Source organism: Dipteris shenzhenensis, chromosome 6, assembly GCF_047967505.1.
Source record: "Dipteris shenzhenensis isolate YYH24624 ecotype China chromosome 6, Dip_SZ_1.0, whole genome shotgun sequence".
NCBI classification, from domain to species: domain Eukaryota; kingdom Viridiplantae; phylum Streptophyta; class Polypodiopsida; order Gleicheniales; family Dipteridaceae; genus Dipteris; species Dipteris shenzhenensis.
Genome location: NC_141601.1, coordinates 52,975,343 through 52,994,959, shown reverse-complemented (window position 1 = coordinate 52,994,959; position 19,617 = coordinate 52,975,343). Strand labels below are relative to the sequence as shown.

Sequence of the window (19,617 nt, the reverse complement as noted above, 5' to 3'; positions counted from 1 at the left end):
AAGCAGCACGATTTGTGCGACTCTGCTCTTCCTGCAGGAGAAGGGAAACAAAGTATAAGTGTTGGGATTGCCCATGGCAACCAACCTCAATGTAGTAGCGAACCCCTGGTAGGACTCAGAAAGTCCATTGAGTGTTGTGGACACTACCTGAGCATCTGAAATAATTTCATCCACATTAATGAGCTGCTCTTGAAAATCCTTGATTTTTGTGATGTATGCATTCATGTTGTCCCCCTCTTCCATTTTGACATTCTCCAATTGCTTGCGTAAGAAAGCAACACGTGCCTCATTGTGAACCTCTTAAAGGTGAGCCAAGATGTCCCACGCAGCCTTCGATGTTTTGCAAGACCGAATGTGAGGAATGATATGTCTCTTGACTGAAAAAGCAATGATAGCATGTGCTTGGGCATCTCTACCATCCCATCTGGCCTGTTCCAGTGTTGGAGGTGTGGCTGGAGTAGTAGTAGGTCCAGACGTAGCTGTAACAGTTGCACCAGCGGTGGCAGTAGATCCAGAAGTGGCTGAAGCAGCTGCACCAGCTGTAGCAGTAGCAGAAGTGGATGCCACAGAGGAAAGTCGAAGATCCGATCTTGAGACAATACCCAAAAAAATTTTGGCAACCAGCAAATGTTTCACAAAAAATGACAGCAAATGTCAGGCAGTGACCAACCAAAAATTGACTGCTCAAACAATGAGCTAAATGCATGTGTTGTTCGGTCAATGGACCCCCCTGCCAAAGATAGCTGTCCTGCAAAAAATATCAGCCCAAAACAAGGGGCAAATGTCTGCAAATGTATTCAATGATCAATTGAGCTGTAAATGTCCCAGATGGAGGCTGTGTGCCTCAAATCTGACAAGACAACAAGCCCAAATCAAGGGGCAAATGCATATTGAGGTGAATAAAGAAAATGTCACTACAATGGACAGCAAATCTAGCAAAAGCCCCTGGCAAAAGCCCCAAAATCTGAGAGGGCAAATCGGGAAAAGTCCCAAATTGTGCTGCAAGTTGCAAATGTGATTCAATCCGCTGCAATTCTAAGCCAATGTCAATGTTCTTGCATGTCAATGTCTACCAAATGCCCAAAATTGGCTGTACCAAGCCAATGTCACTGCAAATTTCAACAAAATTGACGAAGGGCGAAATTGTCAAATTTGTGGCAAATGACCAAAAGCCCCAAATTTTGCTGAAATAAAGCAAATGTGACAAAATAACCTGCAAATCTAAAAATATCCCGCAATTTGTCAGCAATAGATCCAAAATCCCTAGTGTCGGAGTGAAAATGAAGTCAAAATAGGGCAAATACTGCAAAAGCTCCAAAATGTGACCAAAAGGAGCAAATATCACTGCAAAATCTGCAAATGTGACACAAAAGCCCCAATCTCTAGAGCAAAACCACCTCAATGTCACTGCAATATGTGCAAACGTGACATAAAAGAGGGCGAAAAGCTTTAAATCCAATTGTACCAGGAAGATCTGAGTCAAGAGGGAGAGAATCCCGGCAAAATAGTGCTAGAGCAGGTCGGAACACCTGGAGGAAGGTACGAATGACTGAAAAGAGTCCAGATTTGAGCAAAAAACCTCCAAAAATAGTTCAAAAATGCTCGAAAGCAACTTCTGACAAGTCGTACGGATTCTTGAGAGCATCGTGCACTTGTTTGTACAGGTTCGTACGACTGTATGGACAAAATTTTTTTCCGGCCGAAATGGTGCGGGATAGGGTCGCTTGTATGCGAAATTTCAAAAAACGTTGAAATTGGACCTCAGAAAGTCAAAAAATAGTCGTTGGACTGTTTTTCTGCTAAAAAAACAGGTTTCTGGCGATGAAACGAGGCACCGGATCGAGTTGGAGCAAAATGGCAGGTAGGAGCAATGGGAGAGCACGAGGGAAGCTTTGCCCTTTTGTCCTTTTGTAATTGTATAGCTTTCATTTGACTTAGGGACCCAGAGAGCACGAGGGAATTGTATTGACCTAGGGACCCAAAGAGCACGAGGTAATTGCATTGACCTAGGGACCCAAAGAGCACGAGGGAAGCTTTGTCCTTGTCCTTTTGTAATTGTATAGCTTTCATTTGACTCTTTGGGTCCCTAGGTCAATGCAACAAGGGGTCCCACACTCTCGCCCCGTGGCCATGCATGCCTCCCCATATCCCAAAAGAGCCAACAGGATTACAAGGAGGGACTCATGCTTCATTTTATCAAGCCACATCAAGTTGCATATTGTATGTGGGACTAAATTTCCCAATAATCCATGTATCTACAGGTCCCTTGAGGTCCTAGACCCCCTTAACATATTTTAACCTTTGAGGGTGAGGGTGGGCTCTATTCCCCATTGCTCTCCACTACCCCCCCCCCTTTCCTGGGTTCCGCCCGCCCCCTCCCCTCCCCTCCCCTCGCCCCTCTTGCTATGATCACTCTCACCACCCGTCCCATTCCCTCTGCCTCCCTCCCTCTTCCCTCCCCCGTCGTCCCCCTCTCCACATAGCAGGTTCTTTAGCCTCCCTCCCCTCCCTTGCTTCGACACCCCTGCCAGCAGCCAAGGGTAAGACGATGTCCCCTTTTGCTTCCTCATCGCAGCACCATGTCCATTTGGGGAGGGAGCCAGAGGGACGGGGCTCGTCCTCCCGGTCAGCAGCTCCTAACCTCCAGCCTGAGCGTCCCTTACCGCGGGACTTTTGGAGGTTGGGACCTTGGAATTATCTGAGATTCCGGACTCTTATCCGTGACCGTTGGAGGTAATGCTTATGGTCTTGCAGTCCCGGAATGGGAGTTTGATCAGCGTAGCGGGCTCTCGAACACACCTTGTTTGGAGATTCCAGTTTGCCTCCACAGGGTTGGAGAACTGGTTACTAGAGGTGTTTGATGCTATTATGGGAGATCAGATTTCATGCATGATGGACGAGTGGATGGAATCACAGGGACTGGACCTTTGGCACGCTCATGGTGCGGAGGTGAATTTTCAGCTGAGCTTCACACGAGAGGAGCCGATGTGTGGTTTGGTGGTAGGAGCTATCTGATTGCCGCTTGAGGCAAATGTCGATTAGGCATACTACTGGCCCCTCTAGAAGTGTGCAGAGCTGTTTGGGGTGGAAGTCTCCTTCATGATGAAGTGGGAACGGAAGATTGGCATTGAGCCGGTATCCATCCTAGTACGTCGACGCACAGACACAGACTATTTGTCCTCCAAACCCTCGGCAAAGTCACATGAGGTGGTCTTTCTGGAATATGCACCCACTGCCTCATTTTTTGCATCCCCGTCCTCATGAGCTAGACCATAGTGAGTGAAACGTGCAAGGGCTCCACAATCGTGCTCGTAGTCAACCACAGTACCTGGCAAGAGTTGCAGAGGATAGTGGTAGGGCGGATAGTGGACATCCTTTTGATTCAGGATCATATGTTCTCAGCATTAGAAATCAAACGACGACACCACCTTTTCCTAGGGAGAGGTCCGGAGGATGGTCCCTTGGAGTAGGACGGAGCGGAGGGGTTTGCATCTCGGTCTCACAGACTTTGGCTCTAGAGGTCTACGATCATGGCGAGCTTATCCCAGGACGGGTAATTTGGATGGGAGTTAGGACGGGGAGTCCACGATTGGGATCCTAAACGTGTATGCCCTAGCGTGCAGACAGCACCGCCCGGCCTTTTGGAGGAGACTGTTAGAGTGTCTTCTCGATGTAGAATCTTGGATTGTTGGAGGGGACTTCAACAACCTGGAGTTTGGGAAAGACAAGCAGGGCGGTGCCTCCTTCTCTGAGATGCTAGCAACAGAGCGTAGCACTTGGAAGCAGTTCATTTTCATGATCTCGTCGAGGTCTTCCCCAAAAGGGGGTCCGCATTCCAGAGGACCTCCTGCAGGACGAGGAGATGCATTAGGTCATGGCAGGGATTTGGGAGCAGTCAGAGACGACACCCTGTGAGGGTTGGGCTTCGTGGGTGGTCGATGCGATTCAGAGGAGTAGTGAGGAGTTGCAGTCTCATGTCCTTAGGTGGAGGACTCTTCAGGATCGCGAGCAGGATTTGAGGAGAGACCTCGCCTTCATAGAGCGGCTCAGGGAGCAAGACCCAGGTTCTCCGTGGCTTAGCAACAGGCTCGAGAGCGCTCACCTTGAGCTTCAGGACACGGAGATTCGGTGGGCTGAGTTCTCCTATCACTCTTCTCGGGTCTGGTAGGTACAGTAGGGGGACATGATAACGAAGCAGTTTTTTAGACTGCTAGGTCTCGATCGGCAGGCACACAGCTGTAGCGTCTCCTAGATCCGCATGGCATCATGCACTCTGATCCGCAGTATATTTTAGACCTGACCACGGGTTTTTATAGGCAGCTCTTTCAGACAGAGAGGATGACTCCAGGTGGTCTTGTGGCCCGAGAGGTAGTTTGGGATCATGTTCCGATAGTAGTCTCGCAGGATTTATGCAGTAGATTGGAGGAGCCTTTCACGGATGAGGAGCTCTGGGAAGAAGTGTCCTGGCGAGGATGGCTTGACCCCGGCCTTCTTCCTGAACTTCTGGGAGATTATCTCCATCCCTTTTCGACTAGCTTGCCAGGAGATATTTGACACGAGCTTCCTCCCTTAGTCCCTGAGCAGGGGGTGGATTTGTTTGATCCCGAAAGGGGGAGATAGGTCAGACATCCGGCAGTGGAGACCGATCACTCTGCTTGATACTGCATACAAGATCCTCGCCAAGGTCTTGAGCTTGCGGTTACGGCCCCATCTTACTGACATCATCCATGACACACAGGCCGGGTTTGTCCAGGAGTGTAGCATCTTGGACAACATCTTCACGTTCTGGGAGGCAGTGGATTGGTCCAGGGAGGAGTCACAGCCGCTGGCTGTCCTTCTCTTGGATTTTGAGAAGGCCTACGACAGGGTAGAGTGGTCCTTCCTAGAGGGTATTATGCAGAGATTGGGTTTCTCAGACAGATGGGTCAGAGGAGTTTCTGTGCTTTATGTGGGGAGCTCTAGCCAGATGCTTATTAGAGGACACACAGGCGAGGTCTTTCCTCTCTCTCGTTTAGTCCGTCTCGCTCCCTTCCTCTTCTTGTTCGTGGCGGAGGCTTTGGGCTACTACTTGAGATCACAAGTGGCGGGCCTCACAGGATTGAGGCTTCCAATCAGACATGAGGAGGAGCTGCTTGACTCTGAGTTTGCAGATGACACGTCCTTGTATGTAGAGGGCACCACAACGAGTTTGGAGAGAGTCAAGGGAGTCTTGGCTATTTATTGCGAGGCCTCGGCTACGCGGATCAATTGAACAAAGTCCATAGGTTTCTTCACAAGCTATGAGAGACATAGGAGATTCGTGATTGGGAGAGTGACTTTGGCTTCAGATAGATACCGCGGTGCCAGATAGCGAGATACCTCGGAGGTCAATTTGGTATTGACATTGCAGCAAATCGCCTCGGTCCTTGACAGTGTTTGGCGCAAGCTTCTCTACTGAAGCTCAGCGTGCCTTAGTGGCAAACTAGGTCCTTCTTGCCACGGCCTGGTATATCGCCTCCTGTTGGTGTTTTCATAGAGGATCCATTGGGCAGCTTGGACGGTTGGTTCGGAACTTCCTTTGGGCAGGTTCAGATGGCACGAGGAATACTAGAGCTTGGCAGACGGTGATCATGCCATAGGCACTGGGAGGCTTGGGTATCATTGATCCGGAGATGCAGAGTAGTGCCCTCTTGGGCAAGTTGGTTGTTCGCGGCCTCACTCTAGGTGCAGAGCCTTGGAAGCTCCTCTTATAGCGAGGGCTTCTCAGGAACACCCCACGCACTGGGGGCAATGGCAGCTTTCACACATATGGATCTTCTTAGAGGCTCCTTATGGGGAAGGGTCCCCCTTGATGAGGAGCCTTCACAGGGTCTGGTAGAGACTAGCAGGGAGTCTCATTTGAGCTCCGCCCAAATGTAGAGAGGAGTTTGAGCGTTAGTCCCTTATGTGGCACCCATAGGTCCGAGATCAAGAGGGGCGTATGCTCAGATAGCGGACTCACATTGGTTGGGCACAGTGAGACAGTGGTCCGACCAGGTCTTTTGGCAGATGGACCAGATTATCCATGGAGGCAGAGACGAGGCTTGGCGTCGGAGCGCATCTGCGAGGGGCAGGGCAGTGGATGAGAGAGATTGACCTAGCCATCCCTGAGTCCTGGTGGGAGGGACTTCGCATATGGACATTAGATGGTTGGGGTAGTTTTCTCGGATTGGTGTCCCCTTGAGGATGATGATGTAGCGAGGCAGCACGCACCCAAGTTTCTTCCGTGTAGGACCTGGAGGCCTACTTCAGCCACTCATTGAGAGAGACCTTGAAATGGATGGGAGTCTTGATGGGATTCACTGGCAGGGACGTTTGGGGAAGGAGTGGCGCATTGACCCTCCCAGTATCTCAGAGTAGGATGCCCCCAAATGGTGCCTCTGGTTGTGGGAGGGTAGACCCTTGAGGGAGGTCCAGTGGGATCCGGGAGAGTGGTTCTGGCCCTTCTTTTCCTACACCACACGGATTGGCAAGAGGCTTCAGATGGACTCTTCGATGTGGACCTCCTCGAGGGAGAGGCATTGGGTGGCCCAGAGAGTGCCCCAGGATGTTCGTTTCAGGTTTTGGACGCGGTTATGGTCCAGTTTGCAGCCTAGGAAGATATCCTACTTCTTCTGACTGGTCGCCCATGGAGGCCTGCCTGTCGGACCGTGGTTGGAGCAGATGCGAGTGGAGGGGTAGTGCCATTGTTGCTCTGCTGGTTTCTTGGAGATGATCCCACATTGCGTTTGGAGCTGTTGTAGCGCAACGAGGATTTGGATGGGAGCCCTCAGGATCATGACCCGTATGCAGAGTCTTCAGAGGGACTACACCTTGGGGATGGTAGCTTGGTTGACTGAGGGAGGACACTCGTTCCAGATTGATGAGATCTCCCCAGCTTACCGGATACAAGGTTAGAGCATTCAGAGGATAGCGCTCCATGAGGCAATCCCTCCTGATAGCCTAGCTCCTCCTCCTCCAACGGAAGACAACATATGGGAGATGGTAGTCAGTATCATTGCGTGGAACACTTGGGTGGCTCGCTGCAGTCTCGTGATGGGTGAGCATCCGGCTCCACCCTCGGCTACCTTGGTTGCCATCTGGTAGGATATCATTTACACCCTACGCTCCATCTGGGAGCGTGGGATCCCAGGCTCTAGAGCAGCTTTCGAGAGGCGTGCTCGATTCTGCAAGGCTTGGCTTGCAGGAGTTTTCTACATCTTTACTCCGCAAGGGATTCACTGGTTGTATACTCCGCGAGGGATTCACTGGTTGTATAGCCCCCCCACTTGGCTGTTAGCCCTAGTACCAGAGATCCCCTAGGCAGTGAGCTGGGTTTCTCTGGAATAAGCCCGTCCTTTCTTTCAGCCTTTTCCGGTTTTTTCCATACTCAGCACCTTCAGGGCTGCTGTTTTGTATGAAGTCTTTTAAGCATTAATAGAAGGTTCCTTCCTTTGGGAAAAAAAAAAAACAATGATGGCTCCCCATGGGCAATATCAGTGCCCAACGGTGGGTGTAGACCATAGTATAAGCATATGCTCTCACATATATATATCCACACACCCACACATACTTAAGCATCCATTATAGAAAGATCTTCGTATTGAATGTCTGTTAGCACTGCGGGGGTGAAGGCCAAACTCACTCGTGACAAAGGCTAGCACTAATCTAATCTAAAAGTAGTCCACATTCTATTTTACAACGTGTTTATTCCAAGGCATGCAACCAACAAGCTATTTGTGCACTCATAACAAGCATCCACTCTCCAACATTATTGTTTGGATCTTGCTGCAAAGAGACTCTAGCACATCTCATCTATTTTCTATATTTCTTTGTTCTACACGTGCCATCTTTTGAAATGCAATGAAAATCTACCTTGTCTTTCTTTGTGTGTGCGTGGTAACTGAAGCCTTTCGTAGCTCATTACCTAAAAGGGTCCTTCTACACTCGCAAACTCTAGCAAGTGCACATCTTGCTTGCTATCATGTTTCAACATTTGTATTTTGATATGTTGTCACACGCTACTCATCGGCATTCATATTTCTATTGAGAGTGATTTGTCATCTCATCTCCATACCCCCTTGTTTGTGGTCCTCTAATATTACGATTCGTTAATATCCTTGCATGAGTATATTTGGCTCCTTTTGTTTCCACTTGCATTACTCTGTTTTAAAAGTAATTCATAGTGTGGCATGCGATTTTTTGTTACAAATAGATTTCTACCTGCTGTTCCTTTTTTTGGAATCCACATTTGTATCGCTTGTGCTTGTCATTCTTCTCTCTATAACATAGAAGTGCTTTTTAAGGTCTTCTTTTGAAGCATGGTTCTACAAATACTATACATTGAAGTTGGTATTTGGAAGGATTGTACAATTATTACGTTTCCACGTCTTGGCCAAATGATGATATTTATTATTCTTTACTTAAGGGTGTAAGCCTGCTGCTTTATGTCAGGATAGCCTCGTAATTTTACATTTGTGTTTGTTACATTGTGGCCCTGAAGAAGGGTCATATTGATAGGTGCAAAGGTAAGTCGTAAAGTCTCATTTTTGTGGGTGCCATTCAGCATTGTCCAAAGGGGGATAAACAAAAAATTATAACCTTTAAAAGGCTTGACATCAAGAGGGGAAACTTTGTAAGTTTTGACCTTGAGTTAAACTCAACACGGCCTATTTGCAGGGGTTCATTGAAAGTGGGATTCAATACGATGGTGATTATTTTATTGCTTGGATTCCCTGTTGCTTATCAAATTGCTTTCATATTGGCAATCCTTAGACATATTAAATTGGGAAATAGTGTCAATTTAATACCTGCTTATCAGATTGTTCCCTGTGTTTATCTCAAAAAAATCTTAAATGAATTGTAGTGTCGATACAATTGTTTCCACATTGGGTATGGTTAAAAGATATTAAATTTAGAGTTATGCTGTCAGTCTGTCCCTTAATATTATGATGTCAGTCTGTTACCATCTTTACGTTTGAGTCCAATAAATGTTGGTTTGAGTGGCGCCTGCATTATGGTTTCACATTTTGTGAAACCTGAATTTATAATACCTCTTCATCCCTCTCCATCTCCATACCTTTCTGGACGTTCTTAACTTGATTAATTAAAGCTTTAAGAGCTGATTAAGTGAAAGGTGTTTACCACTGGAAATAGCAAGTAGTTTAGAGAAGATTATTAGTCAATATTCACATAATTTTTGGATCTCACACTTTTTTTTTTGCTATGCAGAAAAAGATTGGGAAGACGTTAAGTTTGGAGTGGAGAATGAAGTGGACTTCTATGCAGTCTCTTTCGTCAAGGATGCACAAGTGGTGCATGAACTGAAAGACTATCTCAAAAGTAAAGCCACCTGCATACTTTGCAAACCTCACGGTGCAAGGAAGACTTTTATGGGTTGTGGAAGTGCTTACTGCAGATAGGAGAACGGCTTTAGAGCATCTGCCTGATGAAACCTTCAGTTTATGCAAGACATTTGACAAAGTCAAAAGTAGTTTCTAAATGTTGTACTTGTGTTCTGTATTAGCAACTTTATAAAGCCTTTCTGCATGATCATATTTGTTGTCTTGATATGTCTGCTAACTTGGAAAGAAAGTGGATTCTGGAATGGACTGCCTTTTTAACTGAGTTATAGAGGTTCTTGTCCACACTTCCAGGCTGTGGTGCAGACATTCATGTCATTGTGAAGATAGAGAGTGCTGATTCAATTCCAAACCTGCATTCCATTATTGATGCCTCAGATGGGGTGAGTATGTAAATATACCTTCCTTAACTTACATGTATAAGTTAGAACTGTAAAGAACCATGTTACGATTATTTCATGTCATCAAAAGATTTCAAGGTGAAGGCTCATTGTTTCCAGTCCATGGATATAGTATTACTGAATTGCCCATTTGCCTCGTGAATTCCATGGTAAGAAAGTTTGTGAGTATGAGCTCTCAATATGGTAGTATTTGTAGAGACCTGCTTACGAGATATGATGCGAGTAAAGGTGCCATAATGTGTGAGGTGTTACTTCATATTATGTTATTCTCTTTTGCAAGATTAAGACTTCACTTTTTTGTTCATAATTCGAGATGTTTTTCCAATGATTTATCAAGGGGTCGCGCTGGAGCCATCCACAATGTGTGGCATGTATTGCAAATTAGCACCTCACTTTCATGGTTTGCGTTTTCTGTAGGAATAGGCCACTTTTGGGGTATTGTGTGTTCTTTAGTATGCCCATTCCTTTGTCCCTTAAGGGTTTGTCAAATGTCTGCTTGTCGAGTTTTGGGGATTTAGGCATTCGTGCTCTTGTTATGAGAAGGTTTTGTTTTTCTGCTGAGATATGATGAGCTATGGAACTCCATAAGTTGTAGTCATAACCTGCTTGCCAAGGAGCAAGTTCTCCATGGCACCCAGGGTCCCTTTTTGTTTGCCCTCTGCTTTCTTCTCTCTTGCAACCCCAATTGTTATTCCTAGGTCCCCTTATGTGTGTTTTTTATGCAAAATAGGGTTAGGCAATGAAATTGGAAGAGCTCGGAAGTGCACAATCATTTATTCATGTGCACATGCAAGGATGCTTTTTGGAAAAAATTAATTTGATTACTATACATTTCTCTTGTAATGTAAAAGCCTGAAATGGAGAACGAAACAAGAGATGCCCCAGGGTCTCAGAAGTAACCTATCCTGGGGAGTCAGCGTTCATATTTTGTCCTGTATGCATGTGTAGGCAATGGTTGCTCGAGGAGACCTTGGAGCAGAGCTCCCAATAGAAGAGGTTCCTTTACTTCAGGTTGGATTTACATTCGTTTTGAAGTGTTTCTGTTGTGGGAAAACCTTTAGTTTTTGCTTATTGACTTAAAAGTTTTGTTCTTCCCCCCCCTTCTAGGAAGAGATTATCAGAATGTGCAGGAGTGCAGGCAAGGCGGTGATAGTGGCAACTAATATGCTTGAGAGCATGATTAATCACCCAACACCGACTCGTGCAGAAGTTTCTGATATTGCTATTGCTGTACGGGAAGGAGCTGATGCTGTGATGTTGTCTGGAGAGACTGCACATGGAAAGTAGGTTACGGCTGCCTCTTGAACTTATTATAAAATTTCACGTTCTAGGGTGTGAATTGTGAATTGTTAAGACCATGCTTGTTAAATAATTTACTGTTTTTAATAATCCTGTTTTGCCAGGTATCCATTGAAAGCTGTAAAAGTGATGCACACAGTTGCCCTACGCACAGAGGCAACAATGTCTGAGGAGCAGCCCCCCGCGAATCTAGGGAGTGCTTTTAAGGTATGTAAATTTCAATGTATCTGTCTCAATTTCAGTGAAATGAGTATCCCCTTCTTTAACGTTTTTATGCATTAAACCGTCCATGCAATTAGTTTCTTCCCACCCCCTCAAGAGTAGATGCATCTATTACATGTTACAAAAGGTGACTATTACTACTCATACATCAAGGGGCATTTGCTAAAAAATGAAGTAAAGGTGACCTTATTACATAAGCTCTACACATACCTCTGCTGTGTTATAAGGTAATTAAAGCCATAATTAAGGAGAACCAGTACTAACAATGGGTGAAGCCATGTTGCATTGTGGTGTTTTAGGTCTAATGGTCATAAAGGACTTTGTGTTCTGACATGTTGGGAAGACAACCTACAAAAAATTGCATTGAGACACTTGTGGGCGGTGGTGTGCATGCTGTGAGAGATTCATTGTGCACATACGCATAAAGGACAAGCTCATATTCACAAGGCTTTTATGTGCTAAGAAGTACATGTTCTTTGAAAAATAAAATCTCCATACAAGTGTGTTTTGTATTAACTATGCGAACTTTTATAGTTTTCCAGGCCACATGCGTGGTTAATGTGTTTGAAACGTACTTGGTATGTATGTATGCAGAGGCACATGAGTGAGATGTTTGCTTTTCATGCGACAATGATGTCCAATACACTTGGCACATCCATTTTGGTCTTCACTAGAAGTGGATTTATGGCTATGTTGCTTAGCCATTATCGTCCTGTCGGCTCAGTGTTTGCTTTCACAAACGAGTAAGTACCTCTTTAATTTTATGCATTTTAAATTCTCTTTTTATGTAATGTTTAAATAAATGAATCAATAAGTACGGAGAGAAAGAAAGAAAGTTTAGTAAAAGTCTTTGAAAGACCAAAGGATCTATGAGACTAAAAGAAACTGATACAACGAGCTGAGGTTGGAGCAACCAAGCGGACATCAACACCCATGATGAATACAAAAGAAAACCCATAATCATGATCACAATGGCATCAATACATAGGGAGAAAACTCTCCGAGCTCATGGAGAGGATGGAAGCTGACGGGGTTGTCAACCCTAAGAGGGGATCATTGATGTGTGAGGATGTGGTGGTGGCATAAAACCTGTGATGGAGCGCTGGCGGCTGTTGATGTGTGTGGGCTGGTGTGGTCTCCTGGCTATAGTTCTGCAGCGAACAAGTGCCACTGTCACTCCTGTAGGAACTGTCCACTAATGTGATCCATGCCTTAGTCCTCTGGTGTGAGAGAGAAATAAAGAAAGAAAGAAATATTAATGTCCTCGGAAGACCTTGTGGGCCTATGGGACAAAGCACATCAAGAGAAGAAACTCATACAGGCCTCTGTGGGCTGATTGCTACGCTAAGCTACATACATACATACATAGAGAGAGAGAGAGAGAGAGAGAGAGAGAGAGAGAGATGTATTAACATCCATTGGAGGCCTCGCGGGCCTATGGGACAAAGTGCACAAAAAGAAACAAAAAATCATACAAGCCTTAATGGGCTAGAGCAAAGGGTATGCTAGGGCCCTTGCTGAGTACTGATCTAATTTTAAGAGCTCAAGGAAAATCAAAATCAAATACAGACTGAAGCAAACTGAGAGCTGGGACTCAAAGACAAAGCCCGGAACCGTGGTGGCTCTCCGGTGAGCTGTGAAGATATCTCGTATCTCTTCAAGAGAATTCGAGGTGACCGTCTCTGATTAGCATAAAATTGCGCTCTATCCTGAGTTCGTTTTATGCTTTCCCTTGCAAACTACAAGATATCTTGTTGCTGCACACAACCAGCAGTAGTACCAAGTTTTACATAATGCAAGCCAACTACCATGGGGCTCTAAGCTATTATCCGTACATTAGCGTGAATGGATTGATCAGTTGGCTGAATGCTTAGGACTATTTTAAGAAAACTTCAGGTGGCTGAATGCTTAGCGTTGTAAGTAAACTCCAACAAAGGAATGTACAAAGATATTTTGTCGCATGCCGTGATCTCTTTGTGGGCCCTAGTCCAAGGACGAGTCAGGCACGAGCTATGTGGGTCCATTTTATTTCCCAATGTCACATGTTACGGTGGAGTAGTTCGGGTTGCCAGGGCAAATCATTGTGAGGTATCCACCTAGCAAAAGTTCAGAAGAGTGGAATGTCGCATGCATCAGTGCCAGGCACAAGCGACAGTGACAGGTGGCTGCACAGTCACCATACCGAAGCACGCCAATGCAGCATATTCACAGCGTTTTTGGGGCATTCCATGAGCCCATTGGCAAGCCCACTGGGTCACCCAAGTTCAGTGCTCACGGCTGACCAAGTCGGGTCGCCTTGTCAAGTTCGTCAAAACTGCCTGCCAGGTCAGCCTGTTTTCCAGCCCTATACAAGGGACTTTTTGCCCCACAGTTTAGCGTCCAGCCATGTTATAGCCCTTGTGCCATGCCTTTGCTTTGCTCTAGCAATATCCATACAGCTGCCGTACTAGATCGCAATTGAAGGCTCCATGTAGCATAAGATGGACAGGGTTGAGGTGGAACAGTCTTATTTCAGCAGCATAGCTCCATCTCCCACAGTCGCAGTTAGGGAGTTTTCTTAACTTAGTTTTGTATGCCGATTTGGCACGCATGTACAATTGTAGTCGGGGCATTTATGCCATCATTATAAATAAAGCAGTGTACTATAGTTAGGAAGATTTCGGATATCTCTCATACTTGAGTTCTCCTTTGCATTTCATCTATTTCTGCACAGCAAGTACCTGCATGTTACAACTTCATTGTGGGATTGTCACGAATTCTAGTGAGGCCATGCTATTTGTGATCTAGTAGATAGATTGACAAAGATGGCTAGGTTTTTACCCACTAAGACAATTCTAAGGACCCCAAAACTAGGTCCTCAGTTTGTTGACTAGCTGTTCAGGCTGTATGGTTTGCCTTGTGATATAGTCAGTGACAGAAATCCGAAGTTCTTTGGGCACTTTTGGTAGGAAGAGTTTATAAAATTAGGAAGTATGAGTTCTGCTGATCCTCTTGCGTTTGATGGGAAAATAGAAAGGGTGAATCAGGTCTTGGAATATATGCTTTGAGCATATGTCTCCAAGAGGCCCTCAAATTGGGAGTACATCCCAATGATGGAATTTGCCTATAGAATACAGCCAGTGGTTTCAGCCCGCTTACATAATACGGTCATCAACCTAGGTCTCCCATTATGGTTGGATTGAAGCGTATTCAGCTAGATGCAGCTAAGGGTTTCTTGCAAGATATGGAAGAGAGTTAGTGACGTACGAGAATTTATCACGAGTGCTCAGGATAGAGCATGGTTTATGCTGGTAGACGGCATCTTCCCAGATAGTTCTCCCAGGGAATGCATGTGTACTTGCTAATATTGAAGGATTCAAAGACGTTATGGATGGGGCTGGTAGAAAAGCTATCCCCCTAGGGTACCGTGGACCTTTCTTAATCTTGGAAAAGAAAATGAGGTTGTCTATAAAGTAGAATTGCCTCTCCATGTGAAAGTTCACCTAGTCTTTCATGTTGGTAGACGGAAAGAGTGATGGGGGCTCAAGAAAGTCTGGTCTCACCCCAAGAACTCCTAGAAGTTGAGGACTTAACCCATGTTCCACATGAACGTGAAAGAGATTGACCTGCAGCCATGTTCATGGCCATCATTATGCACAGCTTGTGCTGTTTTTATGTACAGCCTTATTAATGGCCATCTAGCTCAACAATATGTACAGCTTGCACTCTATTTGAGACCAATTTCAAGAGGGAGACATTTGAGCATAGAGAATGCTTTCGTAAGACATGGTCTCCACATCACATGTAGAGGTATCTGCTGAGTTCCCCATTTTGGCTCGTTATGGCTGATCATGGGCTCTTAGAGATAGTGAGCCATGAACCCTTTAAAGCAGCTCTGCAAGAGGCTGGTCCATAGTGGACAGCTGAGTTGTATCTCTTTCTCAGAGCTTCTCTCTGGGCTGTAATTTTATGTATAGCGTGTATTTCAGCAGTGTATAGTCCCTTGCAGAAGATCAATTTACTGTGTTCCCATTACTGAAAATCTGGAAGGCTAAGGGCAATTGGACATCTACTCTCAGCCATGTTATTTGTGTTTATTTGCATGCACCCTGTTTTACTGTTTTCTTTTTCCGTTTTCTGCAGCAAGAAGGTTCAGCAAAGGCTGGCACTATATCATGGAGTTAGGCCTGTTATCATGTCTTTCTCAAAGGATGCAGAGACAACATTTTCTGAGGCTTTGACCCTTTTAGAGGTGATGCCTTATCTTTCTTGTGATTTGTATTATCCTTTTGCTTCAGGATGTATGCAGAAGCTTATGATACTGCAATCTGTTTTGGAAACGTGTATTTGAAATTTAGCATTAGCTGTAGAGCACTGTAGCTAGAGTTTTCATTTTCATGACACTGCGAATAAAGTGATGGCTCATGTATTCTTTGGGACCTTGCTCAGAAACGCGGACTGCTAAAGGTAGGAGAAGAAGTGGCTCTCGTCCAGAGTGGCCGCACACCCATTTGGCGCACAGAATCCACACACCACATTCAAGTAAGAAGAGTGGGAACTGATGCAAGCAAATAGTAAGGAGCTGATTGATTTGGGTGCTCTTCGTATCTTGGCCAGTAGTGATGAACTCAGTTACCGACGTCATCTGGATATTGTTCCAAGTTGTTCTGCATGTTTTCAATTGTCTTCTCTCAGAGGATGATGGCATTGGAATTTTCATTTGTATAATTAACAATTTTGAGAATCAGCAGTTATCCTTAGCAAATGTATCGAATAATTCTATATTTGAAAACATAAAAATCTCAGGGCTTGTATTCCTCCTTTTGTGAGGAGGTTTCCTGAATCCGTGCTCGGGCAAGCTGGGTAACAAACAAGCATGGATCAGAAAAGCCTGATCTAGGCTAACGAGAATGGCTTTCTGGAAAAACACACTTTTGAGACCCTTCTAATTATGTCAAGGGACTGCCAAATCGAGATTGGGAATCTGTCCCAAGTCTTATTAGCAGTCGTTACATTTTATGACACGTGTGATTGCGGGCTTCTTTCTGAAGAGAGCAATACCGTCTAATCTGATTGTGCGATCCCTCGATTGGAGGCTGGTAGTAATAATTGCAATGTAGACAGCTCCTAGTATGATGCATTTCAAATTTTAACTCTTGAAATATAGGTATTAAAAGCATCGATTATCATTCTTTTAAAAGGCAGATCACAGCCGTTGGAGTAAAAACGCTTTGTGGTAGAGATGTTCCATGGTTGTACACGCTAAGAATGACAATGAAGCAGGTAGTCCCATATTTTATTTGCTTTTTTACTACTTTGCCATATTTGCTGAAAGTAGTACTATGCATAGGCTTGTATCCAAGGTGAGAAGAGAACAATGACATGAATTCAAGGTGATGTCAATATCAAGTTTTCCGAGCTTCCTCAGTGAGTTAAATCCAATTTGGATGCAGCCGCTCCTTGTTTCGTGTATACTGCTGCAAGCTCTCTGTATTCACCTGACGGAGCCTGTGCAGTGTCTCTGTGTGACATCATTTTGTGACCCATTGCTTGCTTTAATTTTGAGCGAAGGTGGAAAAACTCGTCTGCAATGAATCACTCCGTCACCTAAACCCAAATTCATGCAGAAAATCGTAATTATGAACTGGCATATTCCTCTGGGAACCAACTTCACTCAGTCTCCTGTCTAGACTGCTTTATGAAGAACAAGCTGCAGACAAATGCCAGTTTTCTCAAATATATTCTAACTGAGACGATTTTCTTCTAACCAAGGGCCCGAGTCTCACAAGAATCATGAAGTTCTGCCCTGTTAAGAAATATTCCGAATAGAATATAAGTACAATCTTTCCAAGCAAAGTCCCTAAGATAGTGGTACGCTCCAGAGCTCGTCAACTGAGAACCTTTTGAGCAACGAATGTCATTCTTTGGAATAGTGGCTGCCCATCAGTTTGAGTTGCATGCGTAGCTCCGACATTGTCAGCATGTTACGCTTTTTGTCCCACAGTTCCTACTATGTGTGAATACTTCTAACTGAGCTTCTTTGGAATAGCAGCTGCCCATCAGTTTGAGTTGCATGCATAGCTCCTACATTGTCAGCATGTTATGCTTTTTGTCCTACTATGTGTGAATACTTCTAACTGAGCTTACATCCTTCCAACTGAAATTTGCATGTCTACTTATATCTAAATGAATCCAGGAACATGACCAAACTCAGCCTTTGAAAACACAACAAATAGTGCAACTCCAATTGCATGATCGCCCCTTAGCCATCATTTCGAAGCATTTGCTTAAAATTGCTATTTTGGAAGGGACTAAAATGAAATACTATAGTTTTCACAAGCAGCTGTAGCTTGAATGAAGAGAACCTTTTATCAACTTCTCCTTTATTGCCAAGGCTTCCTGTCCCCTAAAACATGTTGGCAGAAACTCAGTCCAAAGGCCTTTGTATAAATAGATGTTCAAGTGTGTGGGGGGGTGAATATGTATGTGAGCATTTGTTTAGACTACAATCTACACCCACGATTGGGTATTGATGATGTAGGTGGGGATGTCTGAGTATCTAGTCCTTGATTTGCATGATGGAGCTTATGGTTTTCAACCTTGTGAGTGTCATGAGATTGAAATTGTACAATTTGTCATGTTTTCAAAGGATGAGTTTGGGCATGTTCTTAATTCATCTAGATCATCGTATTAACAAACATGTGAGTCACATTGTGATCTTTTCATACATGTTGCGCTTGTGTTGATGCGATAAATTATTTCTATCTTAAGTGGTGTGTTGTCCTATCAACTATTTTTCCTAAACATTAACTTAGAAATGCTCATTTGGGATAGAGAAATGAAACACTATAACCTTCATAAGCAGATATAGCTTTGAATGAAAAGAATGTGGATAGAATTTTGGTTAGCTCTCTCCTTTATTTGCAATGTTACATCTTGAATTAGATAGATACTAAAATTCTTGAAATATCTAGTACCTTACATTGACGAGCAAGTACCACAAAATTGGAATCATTAGTTGATAGCTATGGAAGTGCTTCATGCGCAAATGGGAGGCATGGGTCTTCCATCCTACTTGCATTCCTTGCCTTTGCCAAGTCTCTTAGAAAAGACTCTTTCATTGCAACAGAGGAGTGTCTAAGGGTTCCGAGTGTCTAAGGGAACCTTATCTATATCATGAAGAAGAAACTTGACCAATTTCTTACCAATCAAAGCAAGCGCGAATGAGGCATTTTTAAAGAGTGGTTGTATCATGCCACCAAGATTGGATCTAGACTTCTACTACTATACATAATGCTCATCAGTGATCCTTGGATGCATGTGAGTCAAAAAGAGGCACTTCTAAGTGCAGTGTTCCACTTACAACTCAACTCTAGCTAATAAATACTTCTTCTTACCATAATCACTTTCTAATCCCTAAATTTGAAACGTGAATTATAATTCTAACACATACAATAGCATAAAAAATTGAATATGCATAGAAACTCATGAAAAGACAAGAGGCAATCAAGGGGTACAATCTACCTTCTCGAGGGGTGTAGCTCATGATCCCACACCAAGAGTATTTATAATATTGAAATAAGAGCATGAGCCATTGATATAAAGTCACGTATTCATCTCTTGAACATCCCTTTTCCATACTCTTGAGCATCCTTTTACCATACTTTTCTCTTTGTCACTCGTTTACTCATCCAAAATTACATGCCAAAAGTGGAAAGGATTTTAAGCACTCTTCTTTATAAAAAATGCAATGACCCTTGGCCATTTAATACATTTCATAGCACTAGCATAAAACCATGGCATTTAGCCTTTATTCCTTTGAGCTTGTTTACTTTAATCCATCCATGTCATTTCTTATACTCAATAAACCAATTCACCATTAGTTAAATACTTGGCGCAATGATATACTTCAAATGATTAGCTAATCATGCTAAGTAATGGTCTTTACAAATGACTACAATTTAATGTGAGTATTTTTAAATGGCATCACTCATGATACTTAATAATGGCACACATTTAGTTAGGCGTCCCTGACTAAACCAAACATTAAATAGAACCCCTGCCATGTTTGGTGTGATCTTATAAATACTTTACGTCATTTCGAACAAGAGTTTTGAGAAATACTTTCTCATAAAAGCTCATAACATTCCCTCTTGCTTAAGGTGCAGCTGACCTCAGTTAATAGAGCTCTTGCTTCGAATGGAGCTCTTCTTGGCAGAATGGATTGTGTTGTCAAGTAAATTGTAATAGATTCAAATACTTATCCCAATTCTTGCCTTAAGAATCAGCATATATCCGTTGCATATCCAAAATAACATTATTGGTTACTTCTGTTTTGTCCATTTGCCTCAGGATGG

At 44.1% G+C, this 19,617-nt stretch overlaps 1 protein-coding gene across 1 annotated transcript in view; it reads left to right on the top strand.

Annotated features, from left to right (window-relative positions):
• The window catches only part of LOC147901333 (pyruvate kinase isozyme G, chloroplastic-like), a 28,304-nt gene extending 11,660 nt beyond the window's left edge, over nt 1-16,644 (top strand). Inside the window, exons 5-12 of the mRNA XM_087375704.1 lie at nt 9,229-9,339; nt 9,654-9,742; nt 10,709-10,771; nt 10,868-11,043; nt 11,164-11,266; nt 11,876-12,024; nt 15,404-15,512; nt 15,710-16,644. Of these exons, the coding sequence (XP_087231830.1) occupies nt 9,229-9,339; nt 9,654-9,742; nt 10,709-10,771; nt 10,868-11,043; nt 11,164-11,266; nt 11,876-12,024; nt 15,404-15,512; nt 15,710-15,835 (926 nt within the window). The 3' untranslated portion in view covers nt 15,836-16,644. The remainder of the gene's footprint in view (nt 1-9,228; nt 9,340-9,653; nt 9,743-10,708; nt 10,772-10,867; nt 11,044-11,163; nt 11,267-11,875; nt 12,025-15,403; nt 15,513-15,709) is intronic.
• Nucleotides 16,645-19,617: the final 2,973 nt, after the last annotated feature.